The sequence below is a fragment of the Notolabrus celidotus genome, chromosome 18 (genome assembly GCF_009762535.1).
Source record: "Notolabrus celidotus isolate fNotCel1 chromosome 18, fNotCel1.pri, whole genome shotgun sequence".
NCBI lineage: Eukaryota > Metazoa > Chordata > Actinopteri > Labriformes > Labridae > Notolabrus > Notolabrus celidotus.
In genome coordinates this window covers 22,914,785-22,938,688 of record NC_048289.1, presented here as the reverse complement: position 1 = coordinate 22,938,688, position 23,904 = coordinate 22,914,785, and the positions used below count along the sequence as shown (strand labels likewise).

General features: G+C 38.9%; 1 protein-coding gene across 1 annotated transcript in view; it reads right to left on the bottom strand.

Moving 5' to 3' along the window:
- The window catches only part of LOC117830207 (proteasome activator complex subunit 4B-like), a 63,333-nt gene that overhangs the window by 38,296 nt on the left and 1,133 nt on the right, over positions 1–23,904 (bottom strand). The window contains exons 2-14 of the mRNA XM_034708231.1: positions 22,909–23,441; positions 20,564–20,704; positions 15,232–15,348; positions 12,372–12,416; positions 12,063–12,212; positions 9,226–9,289; positions 6,064–6,138; positions 5,826–5,948; positions 5,640–5,732; positions 5,118–5,296; positions 2,759–2,845; positions 925–1,111; positions 456–545 (exon numbers count right to left, since the gene is read on the bottom strand). Coding sequence (XP_034564122.1) covers positions 456–545; positions 925–1,111; positions 2,759–2,845; positions 5,118–5,296; positions 5,640–5,732; positions 5,826–5,948; positions 6,064–6,138; positions 9,226–9,289; positions 12,063–12,212; positions 12,372–12,416; positions 15,232–15,348; positions 20,564–20,704; positions 22,909–23,102 — 1,545 coding nt within the window. The 5' untranslated portion in view covers positions 23,103–23,441. The remainder of the gene's footprint in view (positions 1–455; positions 546–924; positions 1,112–2,758; positions 2,846–5,117; positions 5,297–5,639; positions 5,733–5,825; positions 5,949–6,063; positions 6,139–9,225; positions 9,290–12,062; positions 12,213–12,371; positions 12,417–15,231; positions 15,349–20,563; positions 20,705–22,908; positions 23,442–23,904) is intronic.

Here is a 23,904-nt window from a genome sequence, read left to right as displayed (position 1 = left end):
AAAATTCCTCTAAGAAAAAAGAGGTTCAACAGTTTTTGACCCAAATGTAAGAATAGGAGTTTTACTTTACTCTTGCCCAGCTAACTATCTTCTGCTAGCTGGGCTAAAACAAACTCACTGTGGCTTTTAGACTGAAGTAAATCTTCTTCTGTTAAAGAACTACTTGCCATTTTTTTTACTTTAGCTGTAACTAATGTAAAAAAAAAAAAAAAGAAGTTCACTTTTGGTGTGCTGGCTGGTGGGAAGATTTTGTTAGCTTTAAACTAAATAAAGCTAATTGTACTCTGTTTACACTCCTTGCTAAGCTAACAGACAGCAGAACTACTGTACAGACATGAGAGTCGTATCGGTCTCACCAAAAATACATAGCACAAGATTTAACATGTAGAATTTCACTTATTGTGTTTACTGCGTCTCATTCATGATTCAAATGTTGATGCTTGTTGTGAATGTACCTCTGTGAGATCGTTGTATTGGGAAGGAGCAGACGAGCAGTCCACTAAAGGCACCAGAGTGGTGAAAGTAGCAATGAACTGGAAAGTTATCTGAAAAGAGTGGCACAATGGGAAACAGATTAATTTACATCATCGGACATGATCAGAGCCTAAAGTTAAATAATCTACCAGATGTCATAGGAATAATTTCTCCAAATGTATTCATTTATTCTGAGTTGATGGATTAATTTAGTCAGGAGACATTGAGCACACCGAGAAATAATACCAATCCATTTTACAATCCAAGCCGAAAGTGAGAACTGAAACTCAGTAATTGCAAGTTCTCCAAACTGAGATATTCATTCCACTTTCAGGAATTATTAATAGGATAGACCAGAGTACGCTGAGAGGGAACTTAATCAGCAAGAGCTGAATTGTCTACTTGTCTAACACTTCCTCTTCATTACTAATCAACACATCCATTACTCACCATGCACTTGCTGAAGTCATTGGGGTCGACACCTGGCAGAGAGCCCATGAGCAATGGGAGCACGTGTGCACGGCCCTCTGGATAATGGTTGTTTGGGGAAACCAGGCTGCGAGCCATGCCGATCATGCAGCTGAGAGTGGCGGTGAGGGTGTGCGGCTCCGTCAGGGTCTCCATGGCTGCATAAGTCCTTGAATGCAAGGAATAAAAGGAGGTGAACAAAATGTACTGAATGTTTCTTTTTTTAGCTCTACCTTGATTTATTTTTTTGAGTGAGTTGCACAGTTTCACTTTTTGTATAACGCAGGGACGTTACTTCAAATCTCTTTCAATTTTCACGTGAATTTACACTGTGTTCATGTGTCTTAACTCAGTGAAATCTGAACACACAGACCACGCTGACCACTGACACCCCACCGCCCCCATGAACAGATTCATACCATCCCTGCATTGTCTGTCCCACTTCATCATCTCATCCCGTACTGACTCTCTGACTGCTGATGACATTATAATGCATATTGCATTGTATTATATAATTATCTTTTCCATATTATATTATGTTATATTACATTATTATCGTTTACTACAACTCACGGTCATATTACATACCCATATTTATTTTATTTATTGCTTAATCTGTCATTACCAACTATAATCACACCATGTCAACCTGTCACTACTGACTCATTTTTAATACTGCCTGTAATTACTGCTATTTAATCTAAATTCCATTTAAAACATTGTATATATCTAAAATTGTATTCAAACTTTATTTATCTTTTTTTTTTTTTACTTATTTTATTTTACTTATTCAAACTTCTTCTTGTTTGTACTTATGTCTGGGTTGCTGTAACAACTGAATTTCCCCCCCGGGGGATCAATAAAGTAATATCTTATCTTATCTTATCAACACATATTCTTATATTAAGTGTTCCTTAACACTCCATAATTTGTGTTTCACTTCCTGTGTTAATCGGTCAAAGAGATCAAAAAAGTACACTAAGTGTAAAAAATCATGGAGTATAACTGTTACGCCAAAATGTTAAGGTAAAACTTGAATTCAGTGTTTTTTTACTTCTACTTTTTGTTATCCCTTGGTGTTTTCTTTTTAACTGAAATTTTTTAGCTGATTATAATATATAGTTTCTTACATTTGAATATTTTGAAGTTATGCAATATTAAAAAAAAAATTGTATTATTTATTCTCCATCTTTTTGTTTTGTTTTTGTCACTCTTTGTGCGCTATTTGTAGAAAAAGTGCTTTATAAACATTGTTTGCTTGTTTTATTTTTATTTGTATTTAATTATTTTTGGCCTTTTTGCCTTTATTTTATAGGACAGCTTAAGAGAGACAGGAAATGTGAGGAGTAGAGAGTGGGGAAAGACATGCAGGAAATCATGCAGGGAATCGAACCGGTGACCCCTGCAAAGAGGACTGTAGCCTTTGTATGTGGGGTGCTTAGACCACTAGGCCACCAGCGCCCCATGTTTGTTTGTTTTAAACCAGTCTAACATGTCTAAATGCTCAAAGGATACATTGCACACATGCAAAGCAGACGACTAATTTAGCATGCATTTAATGATGCAAATTAGCCAAAATATATAAATACAGGACACAAAATTCGGCTGAAATTGTAGTCCATTGCTATCAAACTGACTCATTTTTTAAATAAATTAGGTTCCAAAATACCCCAACTCGTAGGTGCTGTAGTTTCAAAACTTAAAGCAAGAATGCCTTCCAAATCAAAGGCAGGAAAGCTTGATCAAATTAAAAGATTCATAGTATCCATGAATTTGTAAAGTACATACAAAACTATAATATCGCTCAACCACTTACTTCTCAAGTACAGGTGGTATGACGAGTTCTGGTGTGAGCAGAGCGAGGTTCTGTAGAGCGTAGGCTGCGTCTGTACTCCCAGTTTTACTGCAAATCACCAGAAGAGGGCAGTAAACACACAACAACATGCATACATCTCCGTGTTGTCAACAATAACACACACACACCCCCCTCAAACAGGCAGATTAACGCTGATGACCTGTCTTTGTCCAGATTAGGGATAACTGTCGCTGGAGGTCTCTGACTCGAGGTCGTTGGCTGATCTCACTGGTAAGACTCAGCAGGGTTAGGATTTGTTAGATAACAGATTGGCACCTAAGCAAATGACGTGTTACAAGGTCAACATCCAGGACAAGGTGATAAGATGGATTGTAGGCCAAACAAGATACAGAGAGGATGATAGTTAGGTCCAAATAAGTGAAACAAGGGGCTAAATTACTGAAAAAGTAGAGGTTATATTCATATTTGTATATTATGTACTTTTATAATTTGAATTTCCCTTTTGTATAATAACCATTTGAGTTAATCTTATTTTCATATTGTGATTTCAAAGCAATCTGACACCAGAATTTCATTTGTGATTGTTCTATCTCACACATAATTGCTTTAACTTCATGCCAAAGTCTGTATTTTTACACAAGCACAACCTCCCTATACAACAATAGAGCCATGTAAATTGTGTGGTGATATTTCACTTAAATAACACACTAATTTTTTTCCACTTTTCAGCCAAAAAGTTATCTGTGACATTGAGCAGAAAAAGAACAGTATTGATAAAATGAATCTATTTGTGAACTCAAATCTGGCTCCGAAGACGGAGGCTCTGAGACAGATTTTGGTCATTAAACACGGGTTAACAAGAACACTGATTGGCTCTGACTGTGCAACACAGCGCTCACACCTTCTCCCACAATGACACCTATGGTTTCTAAATCTGCCTGAGTGGAAATATTTTCTATTGGCCTTCCCACACATGGTCTTTGTTTTAAATGTCATCTTGCATCCTATTTTCACAGACTGGTTGCTCTTACAGACTTATGCTAAGAATACATATTTAGAACATTTATTTTGGTACATCTCTTTATCTCTCTCTTCGGTTAATCCTTTTGTTGTGCTCTTACTTTTCCCTCTGCGTAATATTAATCGTCTTTAATAATAATTAGTTTTATCCTTGTGTTTTTAAGGCCTTTAACACTATTTTAAACCATAACGACCTTGGAGATGAAATGTTTACTTTACACTTGACGGAGCCTCTGATTTTACACATGAATTATTTTGTTACAGCAGCCACCCTCTCCAATAGTTTGGATACCTATCTAAGCATTCTAAGAAGTCCCTATAACAAAACAAAAAATTTCACAAATCATAGATTTTTTTACTTTTTTTTTTTACATCTGTTTCGCCTCATATTGTGAAATTCAATCTAATACTAAACCAAAAAAGGTTATGATAATATTGCATATAATAATATATGATTAAGAAATTCTGATCCATATAAAACCTATTATAGGAGTCTAAGGGGTTATTCACTCCCTCTCTAATCAAAGTGTGTTGGTTCAAACTTCTAGACTGTATATCACTTTTATTTTAACTTCTCCAAAGAACGGGTTACTAATGGTTATAATAACCCCCCCACAAACTACAGATAATGTTATTGTACTTTTGTCTTTGATTGTGCCTGATGTAAATTCCACAACAAAGAATACATTTTTAGTACATTTACTTTGGCACATCTCTTTATCTCTCTCTGCTGTTAATCCTTTTATTGTGCTCTTACTTTTCCCTCTACATAATATTAACCGTTGTTAATAATAATTAGTTTTACCCTTGTGTTTTTAAGACCTTCAACAGTTTTTACAGTCAGCTTTAAAGGTGCTATATACATGAATAAATAAATAACCGATGAATTATGCAGAGTTACTGTAGAGATCCAGCTGTTAGGGGAGCAAAACACTTTGAAACACCGGCAGATATTTGTATTTACATGCACAGTGTACATCATAAATGTGAGCATATATTTGTTTGAGTAACTGTATTAATTTGTGTAGATGTGGGCTTATATAAGTACACTAATGTTAAAGAAATAGATTATTTAAGACTCACCAGATGTGGAAAATCTGAGATTGTGTTTATATAATAGTAAATTTGTCTGATTTTTATTGATTTTCTAATTTTCAATAATTTCTTAAGTGTGTTTTATGTCCTTTAAAATGTGTATTTCCTCATATTTACCTTGACTCTAATAATACCATGATCATTTTATCACCTGTCTGTTGTCTTTGCTGCTTTGTTGAAACACTTTAAAACCATGACTTTGAAAAGTCAGTGCTGCTACTAGTTCAAAACTTAAGTGCAGTACCTGAACATGGCCAGCAGAGCGGCGCCAATGAGACTCTGTGTGAACTCCTGCAAGTCCTCATCAGTCAGCCTCTGACTCTCAGGAACCAGCGTGATCCAGCTGGGGCCCGCATGCCGCTCCCGGTGCACTCTGCGCACAACACTCGCCGGGAGACGCTGAAGCAGACGCATGAGACGAGACTACACACACACACACACACACACACACACACACACACACACACACACACACACACACACACACACACACACACACACACACACACACACACACACACACACACACACACACACACACATTAAACATCAGCGTTATCATCCGGAGACAGATTCACACAGTCTTCAGTAAACAGATCTGTGATATGGCTCTTTTCTCCGGCAGTAGTGCACTTCATTATAGCGTTGTTAGCGTGCAGAGAGTCTGCAGAGTCCTGAATGACAGGTTATAAATCAAAGGAGCGTGACAGGAAGCAGCGGAAAAGTGATTTGGCAGAGTGTTCCGAGTGTGTGTGTGGGTGTCTACCTGCCAGCGACCATGATTGGAGGGATGGAAGAAGGAGGCGATGCTGTTGAAGAGGCAGGTCAGCTCCTTCTGCGCAGGGTTTCCAGGTCCACCCTTCAGGGACACAACAAAAAACAACCTTCTATAAACTGAAATTAAAACACATTTTTGATGCATTTTTGGGCTAAAAGTGTGCAAAACGTGTACCAGAAGAGCTGTGATCCACAACACCAAGTGCCCGATGTCATAGGAGTTGGTTAGGTATCTTGGTGCGATCATCTGACTGACCCCGACTGGCAGATTCAAACTGCGCAGGATCCTTGTGAAGATCTGCACACATACACACATTATAGGGTTTACCTCACACACAACCAGGCCAGCAGCCCCAGAATAAAGACATTAACAGACACTCTCATACATCCACATAATTCTTCTAATGACTCACTGTGGGAATATAAGGTGTCCAGTCTACGTATCCGATGTTGTCGTTGGCGAGGCGAGCAAACAGGTTCACCAGGTGCTGCGAGGAAACACCAGACAAACATTCACAGAGAAGTCTCCCAGGAGTGAAAGCTGTTATTATAAGAGATATGGTGAATGTGACAATTTTCTGAGACAAATTTGTCAAAGAGGAGGGGAGCAGAGCCAGGTCGCTATGGCTCTTGGAAGTTGCATGAAAACAGAGCAGAAGCAGAAATGGAAAAAGCAATCTGCATGCTGAGTGGAAGCTGCCAATTCTCACAAAATGTAAATGTTTCAATCATCAGAAGGTGAAGTAAAGTGTGTCAATCCAATTTACTCCATTCATTTCTGCATTAACTGGAAAGCTGTGATCCTCCTCTGTGTAAAAATATCCACCATTTGGTTGTTGTTGCAGATTAAAGAGGTTCGGAGATTAAGGTATGAATTTTTATTCATTTCCATTTGAAGTAATTTTCAAGCACAACTTACAAACCAGAGAACTGTTAGTACAATAAGGTGGTGAAAAATCCAAAAAGTGTTCTGAGAATATTTAGACACTTGAAAACGGGCTCACTTCCTCAGTTCCTCTATTGGCAGATGGAGCCTCCAACAAATACAACATCTGCGACTTAATTCCTTCATTTTTCTTTCTCCTATTTTTTTGAAATGATTACTTTTTCCAGATTCCTCTCTTGTAGTAACTGGTTATGAAAGCTAGTTAGATTGTACAGTTAGTGTTTTTATTGCTCGACAAAACTTCACATGAAAATAAAAAACCTATTTCAACAAAAGGAGGATACGTGAGACATTGTGCGTTCAGGTCTATGGCTGTGTCTGATATCACACTCTGCTCACTACATAGTACACTACTAGGGGAATTCACCATATTGTACTGCTGTCCAAAACTTTGAGTGAGAAGTGTTATGACTTTTATTGTGAACTCATGTTGGATGGTCACCAAGCAAGCAAAATGTACTTTTACCATAGAGTGTATAAAATATGGACATAGGATCTGTGACGTCACCCATCTGGTCCTGAAGCGCTGTCTTGAGGCCAGTCGACAGCGGCAGCCATATTGCTGCTGTTGAGCGATTGTGACGTAAAGAGGCGGGCTTTGAGCCTCCAAGCCAACAGCTCCAGTGTTCCCGCCTGTCAATCAAGTCAGCTGTGCCTCTCATTGGAAGACGCGTAATCTCAATATCTTCAAAATTGCTATGTTAGAAATAAATTCATACCCCCTACAGTGTGAGCTGATCAAGAAATGAGCTATCCAAACTACACTCGTCTTTTGAACCAGGCTGTAAACATTTTTATTTCTGCTGTCAAGATTGCCTTTTTTGAACTGGTGTGTATGTGGTTTCTGGTACTTCCGTAGCCAGCTTCAAGCGGATCCTCGATGAACTGCAGTTTTTAGCACTTCCGCATTGGACTCATATTTTTAGACCGGAGGTTGCCGCTTGACTTTTCAGCATTGCCATGTAATGGAAAGTGATAGACAGATAGCGCACAATCTCACATTAAATCTGATTCTTCTGGGGTGCTGGTGGCCTGGCGGTCTAAGGGCGCCCCACATACAGAGGCTAGTCGCAGAGGTTGCTAGTTCAACTCCCGGCCGCAACCATTTGTTGCATGTCTTCCCCCACTCTCTGCTCCCCACGTTTCCTGTCTGTCTCAAGCTGTCCTATCAATAAAGGCGAAAATGCCCCAAAGATATAATAAAATATATAAATAAATAAATAAAAAAGATTCTTCTAATGGAGGAAAAAGATTCAAATTAAGAATTTGATAATAACAGAAAAGTTCATATTTGGTGGCACTCTTATAAAGTGTAAAGGATTTTGTTTTTTCAAAGTATAGTTAAGTTAATTAGATTTATTCTTAAAAACAGACTTGAGAAACTTGAAAAGATTTGGCACCAACTGATCTCCTATTTCCAGAGCTGAAATAATCAACTTTTTGTACATTGTCAGGTAGCACTCCTTGAGAGGGTTGAGGGAGGGCGGAGGATGGGATAGTTATTGTTCTATTGTTAACTCTATGATGAAGACAGTTTTGCCTCATGATAAGGAATGAATAATCCAAATTAATGATAATGCAGTCTGTGAGATCAGGCCTTTGAATTGCACTGTTATATGAAAATTGAATGTCCATGTGGATGCTTTGTGGAGATCTTGTTTTCCTTAATAAACATATTGAAACACAAAGTATAGTTAAGTTGAGGAACAGCTAATGCTGTTGACAAGCAAAAGGCCGTGGCATGCATAAAGTATGCATGATTCAAACAAATGAGTTGAAATGAATAAATACGGTTTCAATGTATCATTAAAAATACTGTGTTCTCCCCTTTGTTTTTTAGTTCTATTTGAATATATTGTAAAGCTAGGCTCAGTATAATATTAGTAATCACTATAATTCATGCCATTTTTATTGATCCCTGGCCGACTTTGAGCTGCATGTTTTAACAGTGCAACACTAATGACGCCATTATCAGCATCTGGCAATAATGGACAAGTAGTGTCCGAGTTAGAACACAATAATTAGACATCATCACCCTCACTAATCCACAAACAAATTACTAGTCAGTAAAATGTACTATAAATAGTGTCACTATTTTAGGCCCTAAATGCCGACCATATGTTGTGTCTAAGATGTAGCTCATCCGGGGCTGTATCTCTAATTCTCTACTACCCGGATGTAAACAAACACAGATGACAGATGGCATCTCGTAGCACGTTAAGTTATATTTAGACTGGTTAGCTGGCATGTAATCACTAGACCAGGGCAATGTGTAACCAGCACAGGCATGTGAACGATAATCTGCAAGGAGGACTGAGGGCTGGCAGTGTGGTGCTAGCTCTGCTAACCTAAGGCACACTTAGCAAACCATTTTGACATTGTTTACCTAAAGACTCTGTGATCCTGTGTTTAGCCATATCATGACTTTTTCTGTCTTACCTTGTGTCTAGTCTAATAGTCTTTAGTTAAATTTGTATTAGCGACTTAGTTAGTTAGCCTCAGAACAGCTGATATTTTATTGTGCCGATCATTATTTAGTCCACAACAGAGATTTCCCTGAGTAGAGTAGTAGTGGGGATTAGTGAATAAGTGTTTGATATCAGACACAGCCTATATCTTCGTTACTCACCCCTTCCCAGGTCGGCTGATTCTGCACCGATGTCCAGATAGTCATCAATTCATCAAACCAAAGCCTAAAAACACATGCACACAGAAACACCATTAAATGGACACCCGATGACGCAAACACACACCTGAAGCTAAATTCCCCTCATCTTTTCTCCAATTCCCCCAAAAAATAAACTCCCTCCCTCCCTCCTTTGTAGATCCTGGGTGAGAGAGAAAAACTGAAAGGGGAAAAAGAGAGTATTAAAGATGATGTATTGTGGAAACTGTGCAGAAACTGCTGATGAGTCCAAGACTTAATCCAGACAAATAGCTCATGAAAGAGGGAATACACTGAAGAATGCAGTGAACGCTGTGAAGAGGCCCTTTAGCTGGAACACAACCATGAAGGGTGATGAAGAAGAGGGGCAAAGGTTTTTCAAGGAAGCAAAATCTTAGCAGAATGAGGAGAGAGGGAGCACTGCTTACGTAAAAGGACAATTACTCATTGAAACTCTCCTTCCTCAAAAAACTCTTTAACAAAACACAGACTTAAAAAAAGGAGATCAGCTGCTTGCCACTTTTTATGCTTCTTCCACTTTCACCTTCCAGGAAAGATGATCTATTCGACTTCAAAAATGACTTGGAGAAAACCTTTGGGAAAGATAGATGGTTTATGTAGCCAAAGAAGAGGTTCTTTTCTAACTGTGTCATCTTCCAAGAGAAATATGATGGGTTATGTAATCTCCCTTATTTCACAGCTCAACCTGTGATCTTTTTTTTGGGGGGGGGGGGGGCTACTTTTTAGTGTCCTTTTGGCTTTTTGATGTTTCTTCTTGCACGGCAGAAAATGTTAATAAATGAAAGTTTTAAAAACGGATGCAAAGGTGTAGGAGCCTCTGGAAATGTGGCTTCAATTAGTAAAAATGTCTAACACGACACACATGCTGTGAGTCATAAATCCAAGCAGAAAAAAACTTTCATTTTCATAAAAACGAAACAAAAAAAGCTAAGTTTTCTGAAGACTTAGTGGGCGTGGCATATCACATTCTGATTGATATCATGGACTGTATACAAAATGGATATAGTCTCAGTGATGTCACCCATTGGTTTCAGTAAAGGTGTTTTGAAGCCCAATGTTGGCGGTGGCCATATTAGAAAAGTTGACGCAACCTAACCTTCGGTCAACCCAGAGACTGTCAGGTGAGTCGGAGAGTTGGGCCTTAAGCCTCCTGGGAAACAGGTAGAGGCGGCTGTTGATCAGTAGTAGTGTCATGTCGCCTTTCAATCGTAAAGTCGAGGGTTTGATCCCCGGCCGCTCTGTCCACATGCCGAAGTGTCTTTTGGCAAGAACTGTCCCCTGGTGGCTGTGCTATTGGTGTGTCAATGGGATCAGTCAATACTGATGTATTGAAAAATTCACCCCCCATACAGTGTGTGCCGATAGAGAAATTAGCTACATTGAGCCAAGCCGTTTTTTGAACCCGGCTGTAAACATGTTTATTTCTGCTGCAAAGATTGTCTTTTTTGAATTGGTGTGTATGTGGTTTTCAGTGTTTCTGCAGCCAGCCTCAAGTGGATTCTCTATGAATTGCAGTTTATAACACTTCCACATGGGCTACATCATTTGAGACCGGGGGTTGCCGCTTGGTGTCAATGGGATTAGTTAATACGGATGGGCTTTACATAGCAGCCTCTGCCATCAGTGTATGCATGTAGGGTAAATGTGAAATGTAATGTAAAACCACTTTGGCTGGTCAGAAGACTAGAGAAAGCGCTTTATAAACACAATCCATTTATAACGCACCTAGCTGTCAGTCACTTCAACCACTTCCACAATTATGCAAATTAATGTTTAACTCTTAGCTTTAATGCAAGCAAAACAGGTCAGAAAAAACATAGATGTTAAGAATAAAGAAATGAACCATTCAGACCAAATCTGTTTTCTTTTTTGTACAAGGTGGTAAACAAGTTTAATTTGCTGTTGAACAGGCATCTCAAAATGGGTGTTTAAGGGGATTCCTTTGCTTTTGGGACAAGCCTCAAGTGGACACTTGAGGAACTGCAGTTTTTTGCACTCCTACTTTGGCTTCCTTTCCCAACACAGGGGGTTGCCGTTTGAATGATATCTACCAGGCTCTGCCCACAACAACAGCTCATCAGCTTTGTATGTTTTTTTTCTCAAGGCTACATGTAACACTGAATCAAAGCTCTGTAGCATTGGTTATACCTCTATCATTCTCAAGCAAGATGCCCAAACTGATGCAAAACACAGCAAAACTGATCACAGTTCTTTACATCTGGGTATGTCAATGCTTGGCCTGCAGAAGAAGTTGGGTGTAAGTAGTCACGTGATGTTGTCCTGTGATTAGTGTGTGGATTTTATATCCAGATTTTAGAATAACAAGCCACAATGAAAACTCAAGTTCAGGTAATATAACAGGAAATATATTGACCGTAAATGAATAATGAATAGAAGCGTCTGTCTGCTGCTTTTTAAGTGCCTCCTTCTATAAAAATGAATTCCACATTACACAGTCAAAGGCTATTCTGGATTTGGGTTTCTGTTGACTCTGATGCTATAAGAGCCTGAAAATTAGTTAAAGCATGACATACACTCTCAAAGCAACAGATGACTTCATTTAAGCAAACTATATTCAAGGGTCATTTTTCATTCCAGGACCAAAAATGGCAAAAAAAAGTAACCCGTCTTACCTTCCCCAGCCTGCAGAGATTGTTCTATAAATAAACAAAAGGGAGCCTTTGCTAAAACTTCATAAACCCTTTATGTTTGCTTTGGCTGGGACAAGCCGCACTTGGCGTATAATCTTATTTCCTAACAGAGCCGTTTCAGTCACTTACTGGAAGCCCTGGCTGTGCTCCTCTGGGGGCATGATGGTGGGCAGAAACAGCTCCATGTTACTGATGGCCTTCTGCATGATCACATCAAACACGCACAGCAGGGGGCGCCACTCATCCAGCATCTCCTGAGTGCAGGATGCGGGGAAATACCTGGGAAAAGGACAGGCATGAGCACAAATAGACACAGGCAGGTGAAGACAAGCTGGATATACAAACACACACACACATAGATCTACAGTACACAACTGATCAAAGTAAAACATTATCCTGTGTGGTACGAATGACATGATCACAGAGGATGAGACTTACAGTCTGCAGCTTTTGATCAAAGCCTTCAAAATGTGGTCCACTGAGCTGCAAACAAGCAGAGAGACAAGGTGTGTAGGTGTTAGAGAAGTTATACAGCTTTTACTATCAAGTGAGATCCTCCACTGACAAAACGTAAACATACATGCTGCAGAATTCAATTGATTGCTTAATTTTTGGTCATTATTCTTAGAGCCCAAAACAGTAGAAAGGTTCATAAGGTTCAAGGCAACATCTTGGTTTGACTTGTAAAAGCAACAGTGAAAAAATGAGAGACAGAAAACAGAGCGACAAGAAAATCCCCAAGTATAAAAAACAGGACTATATTTGGCATCCAATCCAAACGGTGTCTCTCTTCAAGGTTTGACCTTCTTGGCCCATGGACTTCAGGACAACATCACACATTAGAAAAGCTTTCTGAGGCTCTGATGAAGGTATGTCAATAAACCATTATACCAACCGTTGTTAAGCCATGTCTAAATCAGTGACTGTATTGTGTAGAGATAGACAGATATGTTTTTTTCAGGGCCAACACCGATACTGATTATTAGTAGTCAAGGAGGCCAATAACCGATATTTGGAGCCGATATTCATTTGCAGTACAAGGGGAAATATTGGCGTCAAGATTTTGAATAATACAAACTCCAACACTTAACTTCGTTTAAATGCCTTTGAGCATATGTTTATTAAACAGCTTTTCAGATTTGCAACATGTTAAAGGTTTTTTTTATCTTAGACAATAGACATCTTTGTTTTAAAATTCTAACAAAAAGTGCAGGGAGCTCCCAGGCTCAGCAGCATGTCTTATAAAGTCAAATGAAAACTTTAAAAAATAGATCTCTAAATTTTTCTACATTGAATAAAGTTTTCCAAAATGTCAATATAACTGAAATGTTAATCTTTCACTTGTCTTTGTTTTATGGGGGTATTTCAGTTTTTTGAAGTGGGGTTGTATGAGTTTTAAATCACTAGTAATTGTAGGAGCCACAACAGATGATGCTCAGCTGGTCTCCTGCCGTTTGTGAGAAACTGCAGGGAGAAATGGAATACAAGCTAGGCTACGGTTTCTGCAGACGGTGTCATTTCTGCCATGTGACTTAGCAAATTTTGAAAGATTCCGACCCGAGCACACACTTCGGTTTAGTTGTATGCTCTACTTGGAGTTACCTGGTGGTGTGGCTGCATCAGAGCCAAAATAACCCAGTTTTAAACTGATCTCTTATCGGCTGTCAGATTTTTGAAAAAGGCTGATGCAGATATGCGTCAAAATGCTGAATATTGGCGCCAATAATCAACCCGGCTGATAATCGGTCTATCCCTAGTATTGTATTTAATCTCAGGTGTCACTTTGAACAAATCTAAATTAAATTGTACCATAGAGACATATTTAGAAATTCATAGAAAGGAGAGTAGTAAGTGATCTTGTTAGCACTTCATGGTGTCTTAAAGGTGTTTTACAGACACGTTGTTAACAGCAGTGTCTTCTTATTTCTTCTGATTTCCCTAAACTTCAGTGGGTCACCAAATTTCAGGTGGAAAGCTGACAATAAATTAAGAATGTCATGCTACAGGGTACAGGAGAGCAAGACTGAACTAACTGGTGAAGAAGGCCAGCTCAGCTCAGTCCTGGACCCTGTGGAGGTAGTGGCTGACAGGAGAATTATGGCCAAGCTGTCGTCTTTGATGAACATTTCTTTTCTATTCTTGTTGAAATTATTGATCCAAGATGGCTGCGCGCATGGACGCTGCGGCTGGTTGCTCCGTCGTTAGGTGCATTGTTTTTGGCACCTAATGAGGACTGCACCTTTCAATTTCGTTGTACTTGTTGCAATGGCAATAAAGGCATTGTATTCTATTCTATTCTAATGTGGACGTTTTCAACCTTTTTCTGCATTGTCATTGGGAGATAGAAATATTCAAGAACACCTCTGTTTTTGTTTTTGAAAACAGAGGGGAAAAAAAGCTCATAAATATATCTGTACATGTGGACGTAGCCTCCGTTAGCCTCCATGGTCACTTAATATATCTTAAGTCACCACGTAGCCAGCCTGAATGCATCATATTGAGTCTGTGAAGCGTGCCCAATCTGCTCAGTTGATCCTGAAGATATACTGAAACTTCCACCAACAAAAAACAGCTTTTCTAAATTTTTGATCAGGCATTCATTTAGTCAGCTCCAGTGTCGCGGAAGTCTTCTAATTCTTATTACCGTTGGACAGAGATAGGTTAGCTGTTTACCACTCTTTAAGTCCTCAGATGGGTTTTCTGGCTGCTGGTGGCTGTTTCCATTTTTAGCATACATACATCTCACACTGTTAAAGCCTCAAAATAAGACTGAACTGCTTTCTTGAACAAGACTCAAGTGTTTCCAGACACATTCTGGACCTTGACCTAGATGTCCTGTGTATGAAACTTCCAAAGACTTTCTGACATTACTTTCTCAAGTGATGAGGTTGTTTAAATGGCAGCCTTCCACATGGCAGAGGGTAAGTGACAAATCCACTTTACCAGGTCATGTGTCTTGACATCAGTAAACCGGTGTTGGCCCAGTGATTTTTTACCAACAAGGTTTATCTCATTAGAGGAAAGGGTACAGATGAGCGAGAGAGCCAGGCTAGCTGTTCCCCCTGTTTTAAGCCTTTGTGCTGCTGGCATCAGCGTCAACTTGAACGACTTAAGAGTGTCATGAATCTTTAAATCTATTTCCAGCTGAAGAAAATAACCAAAAGGCCAAACTTTTTAAATTAATGCCAGATATCTATGACCATGTTAAAAAAAAAAGCCCAAATTAAAACCATTTAAGGTATCAGAAGTACAAACACAGTGAGCAAACACAAGTCAAAATGAACATAACACTTCATACTTGGGAAACCAGATGAGTCCAAGGTGTTCATTTTTGGAGTAGACAACCCTCTCGTGCAAATCGTAGAGCGGTCGCCATGGCAACTCCAAGTCTTCCCTTGACAGTAGTTCCTTCTTCCTGTTTTTAAAAAAATTAAAAGAAGTCAATTATCAACTGTGCGTCTAGTTCAAACCTTTCAAAATAAAAACCTCAGGCAAGAAAAAGTGACAGTGATAATGTTGTGCTGAAGTGAAAAACCACAGGGTGTCTGGAAGAGTCTGTAATCGCAGGAAAAATGAGTCACTACCCAGCAGAGCCGCACTCAACATGATGTCTGACAGCCATCTGACATGTGTGCAAACACATCATTGTGACTCTATGTGCTTGATAAAGTATGAAGGGAGTGACAACTGCAGACGTTGGTAATGTGCAGGTGCAGACTCGGCTGGTACAACATACTCACACAGTGTTATATTTGAAGGGCTCCATGTAAACAGTGGAGAGCGATATCTATATATACAACTATATTAATATCCTACGACACACAACAGCTAACGTTAGCATTTGGCCACTTTTTTAGCTAACATTACTGTGTTACAGTTGGAATTGTGGAAAGTACCTTTAAGACATACTGTGCTGCTGAGTTACTTTAGGAGCATTGTCACTACATGACGCTTTTGTTTTTGTCTTTGAAGTCAGTTTGAGCGTCTCTATCGCGGTGGATGTTTACCCGTATCTAAGCTCCTGCTTTCATTTTGCCTCTCTTCTCAGCAGTAATGTTAGGGGTTTGTGTGGCTTCTGTTTACTCATGTATGATAAACAGTGTTGGACAGTAACAAAGTAAATTTACTGTAGTACTGTACTTAAAGGTGCTGTGAGGAACTTTCGTTTTGTATCGATTCTGGCGCCCCCTTGTGGACAAAGTGATACCTCTTATCTCTTGTCCTATACATGCAAAAGTAGTGTTTTCAACAAAAGCCTCATCCTGTTGTGTTCAACAGTCATCTTTATCAGGCAATGTGATTATTTACCATGAAAACAGTCAAATAAAGGCTGTTTCTGAAGCAAGATGTCCATCATCTGGTCTGAAACCTACCCCCCAGGACAGTTTCAGGCATTAAAAATTACAACAGAGAAGGTGCCAGTGTTGCTGCTGATGGACTTGTTTGCTATTGAAGGTTATAAAGAGGCATCAGTATCATTTTCAGTCTGTTTCTCAGCCCGTTCCAAACTCCTCACAGGGCCTTTAAGTACAGTTTTTGAGTATCTGTACTTGAGTGTTATTTTTGGGGGAACGTATTACTTTTACTCCATTACATTTAGAAGACAATTATTCTACTTTTGACTCCACTACATTTCTATCAATGCTCTAGTTACTCACTACTTTAGCTTTGAAGTCAGCTCATGAATTTCCTTCTCTTTTCTGAAATCTGATCCCTAAGACAGTAAAATGTTTTTGTGGAGTTCTGTTTGTCTCAATGGTTTAGCCGTACCTGTATATCAAATACAGAGCAAATTTCACCCAGATCAGGCAGTTCATTTAGAGGTGGTAATGATGGATACAAAGCGTATTGAGCAATGTAACATTTGTTTAATTCCAGATGACCAGTGGTTGGAGTAATATAGCTAATGTTTTTATTCCAAGTGTATAGGTTTTAGAGATTTCAAGTAATTGTTTCAAAATAAACATAATGTAACAGAATGTACTCCTATGTATTCTTGACTGCATTTATTTATTTTGAAAAAACAATGTTTTGAGATATTTTAAAAAGTACTTTGAATACTTAAGTAGCTTTAAAAGCAAGTACTTCAGTACTTTAACTCAAATAATATTTTGACTGAACAACTTTCACTTGTATTGGAGTAATATTTGACCTGCAGTATCTCTCCTTTGACTTCAGTAATGAAGCCCTGTACTTTGTCCACCACTGATGATAAAACAGTGGCCGCACAACCAGGCTTTGAAAAGTCGATGCATAGTTTATGATAAACAACAAGCCCTGTCAAAACCCCAGCTACTGTGATTGTCCAGTTTTAGCTAGCTTCTCGGTCTACACGCTCTCAAAAGCACAGTTTACCAAGAAACAACGCCCCAGACTCTCACAGTTGGTTATAGTGTTACAAGACAGGCCTACCTTTGGGAAGATGAGAATTTCGAGCTGAGTTTTTTGTGCTAGCTAACACCACTAACTACTACAGGTGTCAAATCGATTCTGTGATACATAATAAGTTCTTGTGTGATAAGTGGTTGAAGCTAAACAGCTGATTACTACTGTACTACTGTACACAGTTTAAGTTTTTTTTAAATACATGAACACCTGTTGTTGTGTAGTGTTTTAACTTAATTGTGCTTGCCTTGTACATCTACTGACCTGAATTTCAATTCCATACCCAGGAATCTTATTTTTCTTTAATTTCATTTTTTATTATTTGTTACTGCTCCAAAAAACATTAGCCCCTAGCATTAAGTAACAACCCGCCTCTCTCCCAAAGCAGCCCTAATCACAGTCACTTGGCTTCTCTGTAAAACGTTTAAAGATCTTATCTGAGAGCAAACCGAGCTTTGAGTTACTCTAACACTTTCATTTTTTGATTTTTCAAACACCCTGTTAAGCTATTAGATTACACAGTAACTGCAGTGCTGCTGATGACTATTTTACAAGCTTTGAATCCCTCTGAGAAGCTTAAAAAAAGCTGTCTTTGTTCTCTGTTACTTCATCTTTTTGTAAGATCCCAATTTCAGATGAATAAACCCCCCACAATAGTTGTTAAAGAGTCCCAGCCCTGAAAAATATGAACATTTAACCATCCTCAGATTCCTCCCGTCTCCTCTGCTCTTATTTATCTATGAAACAGAGTCTCATTGGGGGAGATTGGGAGAATTTGAAAAATGAAGCGGAGACGAGTCAATTGGGGAAATGACAGTGAAATGTGAAGCAAGACTATAAAAGGAAAACGCCTACAGAGACCTGATGTGTGATGTCGAGTATCAAATTCATCTCTGTGCTGCAAAACCTGGCACTTCATATACGCTTAGCCCAAATCCTTCTCTTTTCATCTCATGGAAAACACTCAGTCAAATGACATCGACATTAAGGTGTTGTTTTGTGAGTGATGTGGAAATCATGGAAACAACTGGAGACAAATGGGAAGTGATGAATGAGAGCATCTCAGAGACTTTTGGGCAGATCCTAATTGTGTGACGGGTGTGATTTGTAAGATAGATGTGAGAAAAGAAGGGAAGTTTGGTCAGGGCTTAAGAAGTCATACACAGTGTTGAACCAGAAAACCTCACTGTCCTTTTTAATCACACAGTGTGTGTATGTTATTTTTTATGAAGTGATTTCGTAAAAAACTTTAAACATGTACTCTACTACAATTCAGGAATATTCTACAATTTACACTGATTCTATTATCCTTAAGATACAGCCGTTAGAAGTAGTCTAGTTTGTGCCCCTTATATTTAGAGAAAGTGACAAGAGTCAAACCTCGAATGCATGCGGAAGAACTTTAAATTTGGGCCCTCTTGCACTGGACAATTCACACTGACCCCCCAGATATATTTCGTGACCCTAGGAGGTGCCTTGAACCCTAGGTTTGGAACCACTTGATTTAACATTTGATGTGTACATAAAATAAACAATATACATGGCTGTTTTAAATATTTGTTTCTGATTGGTCAAAATAGGCTGTATATTAAATTGGATGGCATAAGTGTTAACTGACTGTGAAGCCAAAAGATTTACAGCTCCCCTTACTGACTGGCTGTAGTATAGGTCAAAACCCCCCGCCTCCCCCATATTAACAGATGGAATGTAGTTCAAACTTTAAAGTTAAAATAAGTAATATAAAGTATTATACATTTTTATCAAACATGGTTTCTGACATTATATATAGTTCTTATCATGCTGATTTATGTCTAAATGCTCATGTTTTTTTCTGAGAAGTTTAGTTTTTAATTAGTTATTTGAATTTAAAAAGATGATCGATTGACAGCTCTGTTTACAAAGAGAGAAAAGAGACGAATGCAGCAGCATGGAGGCGAGGACAGAGAAATTTAAAATTGAGGACAGTGCATAAAGTGAACACTGAAAGGAAACAATACAGGACACAGCAGTGTTTCAGGATTGATAAATGGAGAAGAAATGTCACAGAAACCTGGTCCTGTTTACCTTCTTTTACTTCACCAATAGTGGAAACAATGAGGTGCTGGTTAAGCTTAGTGGTTAAATGAGGCGCCTCATGTACATGTAGTCCACAAAGCTGGTGATAATGTATTCTGAGGTGGTTTCTGTAGCGTAGGAACACCGTCAGGTTGAGTCAAGACCCCTACGTACCTCTTCCATTAGCCACTACAGTTTGCTCACGATGCATCATCTCATACTGAAAGTGTTACCATCTTTATCACCCACAGAGTTTCTAAGTGGTGTTTGTTTGATCATCCAGTCCTCACAAACTATGACCTAATCTTCAGTGATAATCATTTGAGTTTTGTAACCATCTCAAAACACGAACATGCAAATCAAACCCTTAAGAGCAAATCATCAGACAGGAAAAATCTCAATATAAGGCAGCACTGCAGGCTGATTCAACTCTATATTTTTCTCAAGATCTTGTGGGACTGTGAACTGTGTGAGAGAATAGCCACTGTAACGTCAGTCCTGGTTTACAGAGAACTGTTTTGAAGAGCACACACAACTTCGAAGAGACATCTATTTTAGAGGACTGTGCAGTTTTCATGTTTGTTTCTGCTCTTTTGAGTGCTTTCTGAATCACTTACTCCAGTCTGCGGGTTGTTTAAATAGCAGCATTCAAAAGGCCAGCGAGGTAAGTGAAAAATCCACTTTAGCCCGTCACAAGTATTCACATCATTATACCACTTGCAGCACCCACTGTTTACCAACCAGGCGGCTCTCTGATCTCATTAAAGGATACCAATGTACGCAAGATGCTGATGCTGGGGTGTCCAGCTTTCTGACGTCAAGAGAGCCCGATGGAAAAAACTAGGACTGAAGTATTTCTTCGATAATTTATAGCCATACAGTTAATTCCCTGCACTGTAATGTGTTTTATAACCCTTCTAAATATTCAGATGCAGGCAACTAAGGCATGTTTCTTTCCAGCCACAGTCCAGCTCCTCCTTGGGGATCCCAAGGCTTTTCCCAGGCCAGATGGGAAATGCAGTTTGGGTGTGCCCCGGGATCCACAGGGACGCCTGAACCACCTGAACTCACTTCTTTTATTAAAATGAAGGAGCGGAGCAGCAGTACTCCAAACTCCTCACCCTGCCTCTGAGGGCGAGGAGCTCAGAAACCTGCAAGTGTATTTCGTGTATAATGCGTGGCGCACTCACTTGAGAAGTTGAATCAGCAGCTTAGCGTAGGTCTGCATCATGTGAGGCTCCAGGTTTGGTAATGTGACCAACTCATACAGCAGCTTGATGAAGAGGATGTGGTCCTCTTTGCTGAATCTCCGGCCGTACAGCTTCAGAAACCTGAGTGGTCAGAAGAAGAAAGGAAAGAATATAAATAGAGAAGTTATTTTGTATTTGTTATCAATTCAGGTACCTAGACTTGAATATTTGAAAGTACATGTTTTACATCAAGTGCCATTGTGATAAAAGATACTAAATGTTTTCAATTTCCAACATCTATGTACTAATGTGATTGTTGTACTGCCGGACTCATCACACTGATGGAGTCTTAACCTCAAAACAAGCTGAGATAATAGCAGCTCAGCTCGCAGCCCCTCCAAATGTTGTGTTTATCAAAGGGTGTTGATTCTGCGATCTTCTGTTTTTTCCCCACTCATTATTTAACTTTAAAGCTCCTGTGAGAAGCTTTTCGTTAGCCATGAAACACACTTAAATTTAAATTGATGACTCTTTATGTGCTACAAAAGCAGAAGAGACCATCAGCAACAAGGTTTATTATTTCTACAATGTAATTTTTAACACTTGTAACCTCTGCCGTGGGGTAGGTGTCAGATAAAGTGAGTTACACCCAAAAAAAGAAAAAATTACCTTCAAATGTACAGAACAAAATAAACAAAGGTATAAGACATAATGCGTCCACATACTGCATCCACAAGGGGCACAATTGACATCAATCAAAAGCTCGTCACAGGACAAGCTTTTAGCTGGTTATAAAATTAGACTGAATTTCCAAGTAATGTCTCCAAATGACTCACAAAAGCAAATAAGCTTATCAGCAAGAACATGTACTATTTTTTCGTGGTAATGTCAATGCGTGTAGCCGGAAACCAAACAGACATGAACAGGACAGGATTAGCAAAAAGATAAGCGGTAACACTTTGTCCACAGGACGGGTGCCAAGGGGGGTGACACGAAATATAGTTCCTTATAGTAGCTTTAGAGAATTTAAAAAAAAAGCTTAAATGTGTGATAGGAAACCCAAATTGCTGATATTTAGCTTTGACTTGCTTTACTCTTTCTGCTAGCACCACACTGTGTTTGTTTGCTAACATCAAATAATAATTTGGGGACCCTTGGAACGGAGGTTTGAGGAGTGAAAGGAATGAGTTTTCTCGGATAGAAACCTCAATACATATTGACTGAATCTTGTGGAGATAATATGATATCTTAATTTTTTGATTGTGTACTACCCTGTCATGTTATTTTATTTTGTTTTATATATATATTTGCATAAAAGATGGCTTTTGGTCTGAGAAGAAGTTTGTTTTAATGTTTAAGGTTGGTGGGTACTTTGGTTGTGAGGCACACATCAATTTGTTGTTTTGTCACTAAAATGTGTAAAAAAAACCAAAAAAAAACAAAAAAAAAGAAAGCTCAATAAATGTATTGATTGAAAAAAAAGAATAACAATTTGACAAACAAAATATTTTTTGTTACTTTAAAAAAGTATTTACTTCTTCTAGCCATAATATTCATAATTTTGAAAAAGTTGTAAACATGTTTGTTTTTCTTTTTTGGGCGTGGGAATAAATAATGTATCAGATCAGAGCACTGTCTGACCGGTGTACCACTCAAAGCCAATATTTTATTTGGGTTGGTACCAAAGACATTCCTAATTCAAGTGGCCACTGATCGCTTCCTGCAGCTAACCCACATCTCATACAGACTGTGCATTATGCAGCCTCACTGGCCCACTTTCTCAATATGAGACCTTGACTTACCTCTCTGACTGTGTTGATGCCAAGAAAAAAGTTGTTTAAAATACCATTTTATTTCAAGTTAAAGGCCAAAACACACGCTCTTTGAAGGCACCTGGAGGTTTGTCTGGAAAGGCCAGGTACACCACATGGTCTTTACATTACTCCTGTCACAGATGCATATTTCTTCATTCCCATTCCTACACGTACAATCTAATATTGAGTATTTGAGTCCACAATTGTAATTTATTATAGCTGTGGCCACCTGCAATGACTCACTGCACATTGTATTTTAACATAAAAGCCCTTTGACTTGTATTAAATCACTTTAATGAAGCTTATTTACTATGTTTCACTTGTTACTTTACCAGAGAAATATTTTAACAACGCAATGAGAACAGTTCAAACTCTGGGTTGGAAATTTTTTTGGACTGCTTGCATTGAGGACTGAAAAATACCACTTCAGAACCTTCAAACATGACCTTATAGTCAACATTTGAGAGCATTGTTTTTGATCCTGAGGAGTAACTGTGAGATTAACATTGTTAGTCTTGCTCCAGCACTTACGAGAAGAGTTTCCTGGACCAGAAAGCGACCCCAGGCCACAGCTCCCTGAGGAGGACCGCTCTGGACAGGTTCGCTTTAATCTCCGCCAGCAGTTCCGTGGCCTCCTGGTCCAATCGGTCCGCGTACGGCAACAAACCATTATACACGATCTCCTTCTGGGGCATGAACCCAGCCATGTCCCCCTCAACAACCATGGTCTGGACACTTCTCTGCTGCTTTGCTCCGCGCGTAAACAGGGCGCAGGAAAACGACCCTCTAACAAACTCTGTGTCTTCTTGGAAGGGCAGTGCTGTAGTTAGTGCTCATAATCCGCTGTGTTCAGGGCCAGGACGGAAGACAGGCGATCACAGGAGAAAGTGTGTCACGCTAATTGAGCTGTGTAAAGCCCTGAGAGCAGGCAGGTAGAAAGCCAGGCAGGTAGAAAGCCAGGCTGGTCCACTCTGACCTGCTACGTCAGGCGCTGCGTACTTCTCACCCACGTAACAGATATCCACCTGCGGCTGGCTTGGTGTTGTTGAGTGGTAAAAGGTGGCCTGAACATCACAAGGAATAATAATTATAAGTTTTAAATTTAGTGAAAGATATTTCTAATTAAACACTCTTAACATGATAGTTGTTTTCTATAATATAATACACTTTATTATCTCTGTTTTCTCAAGATAATTAGTTAATTTTACTTATTTTTCTAATTATCTTGAGATAACAAGCTCTGTAAATAAGCAAGTAAAATAAGTTGCGATCTTGAGAAAACAGAGAAAATTAAATGTATGTAATCATGTCCTTTTAGGGCAGGGGTGTCAAACTCATTTCAGTTCAGGGGCCACATACAGCCCAAGTTAATCTGAATTGGGCCGGACCAGCAAAATCATAACATAATAACCTATAAATAACAACAACTCTACTTTTTTACCTTTGTTTTAGTGCAAAATAGTACAAGTACATTCTGTAAATGTTCACATTTAATGAACAATCTTTCTACAAAAACAGCTGTTTTAT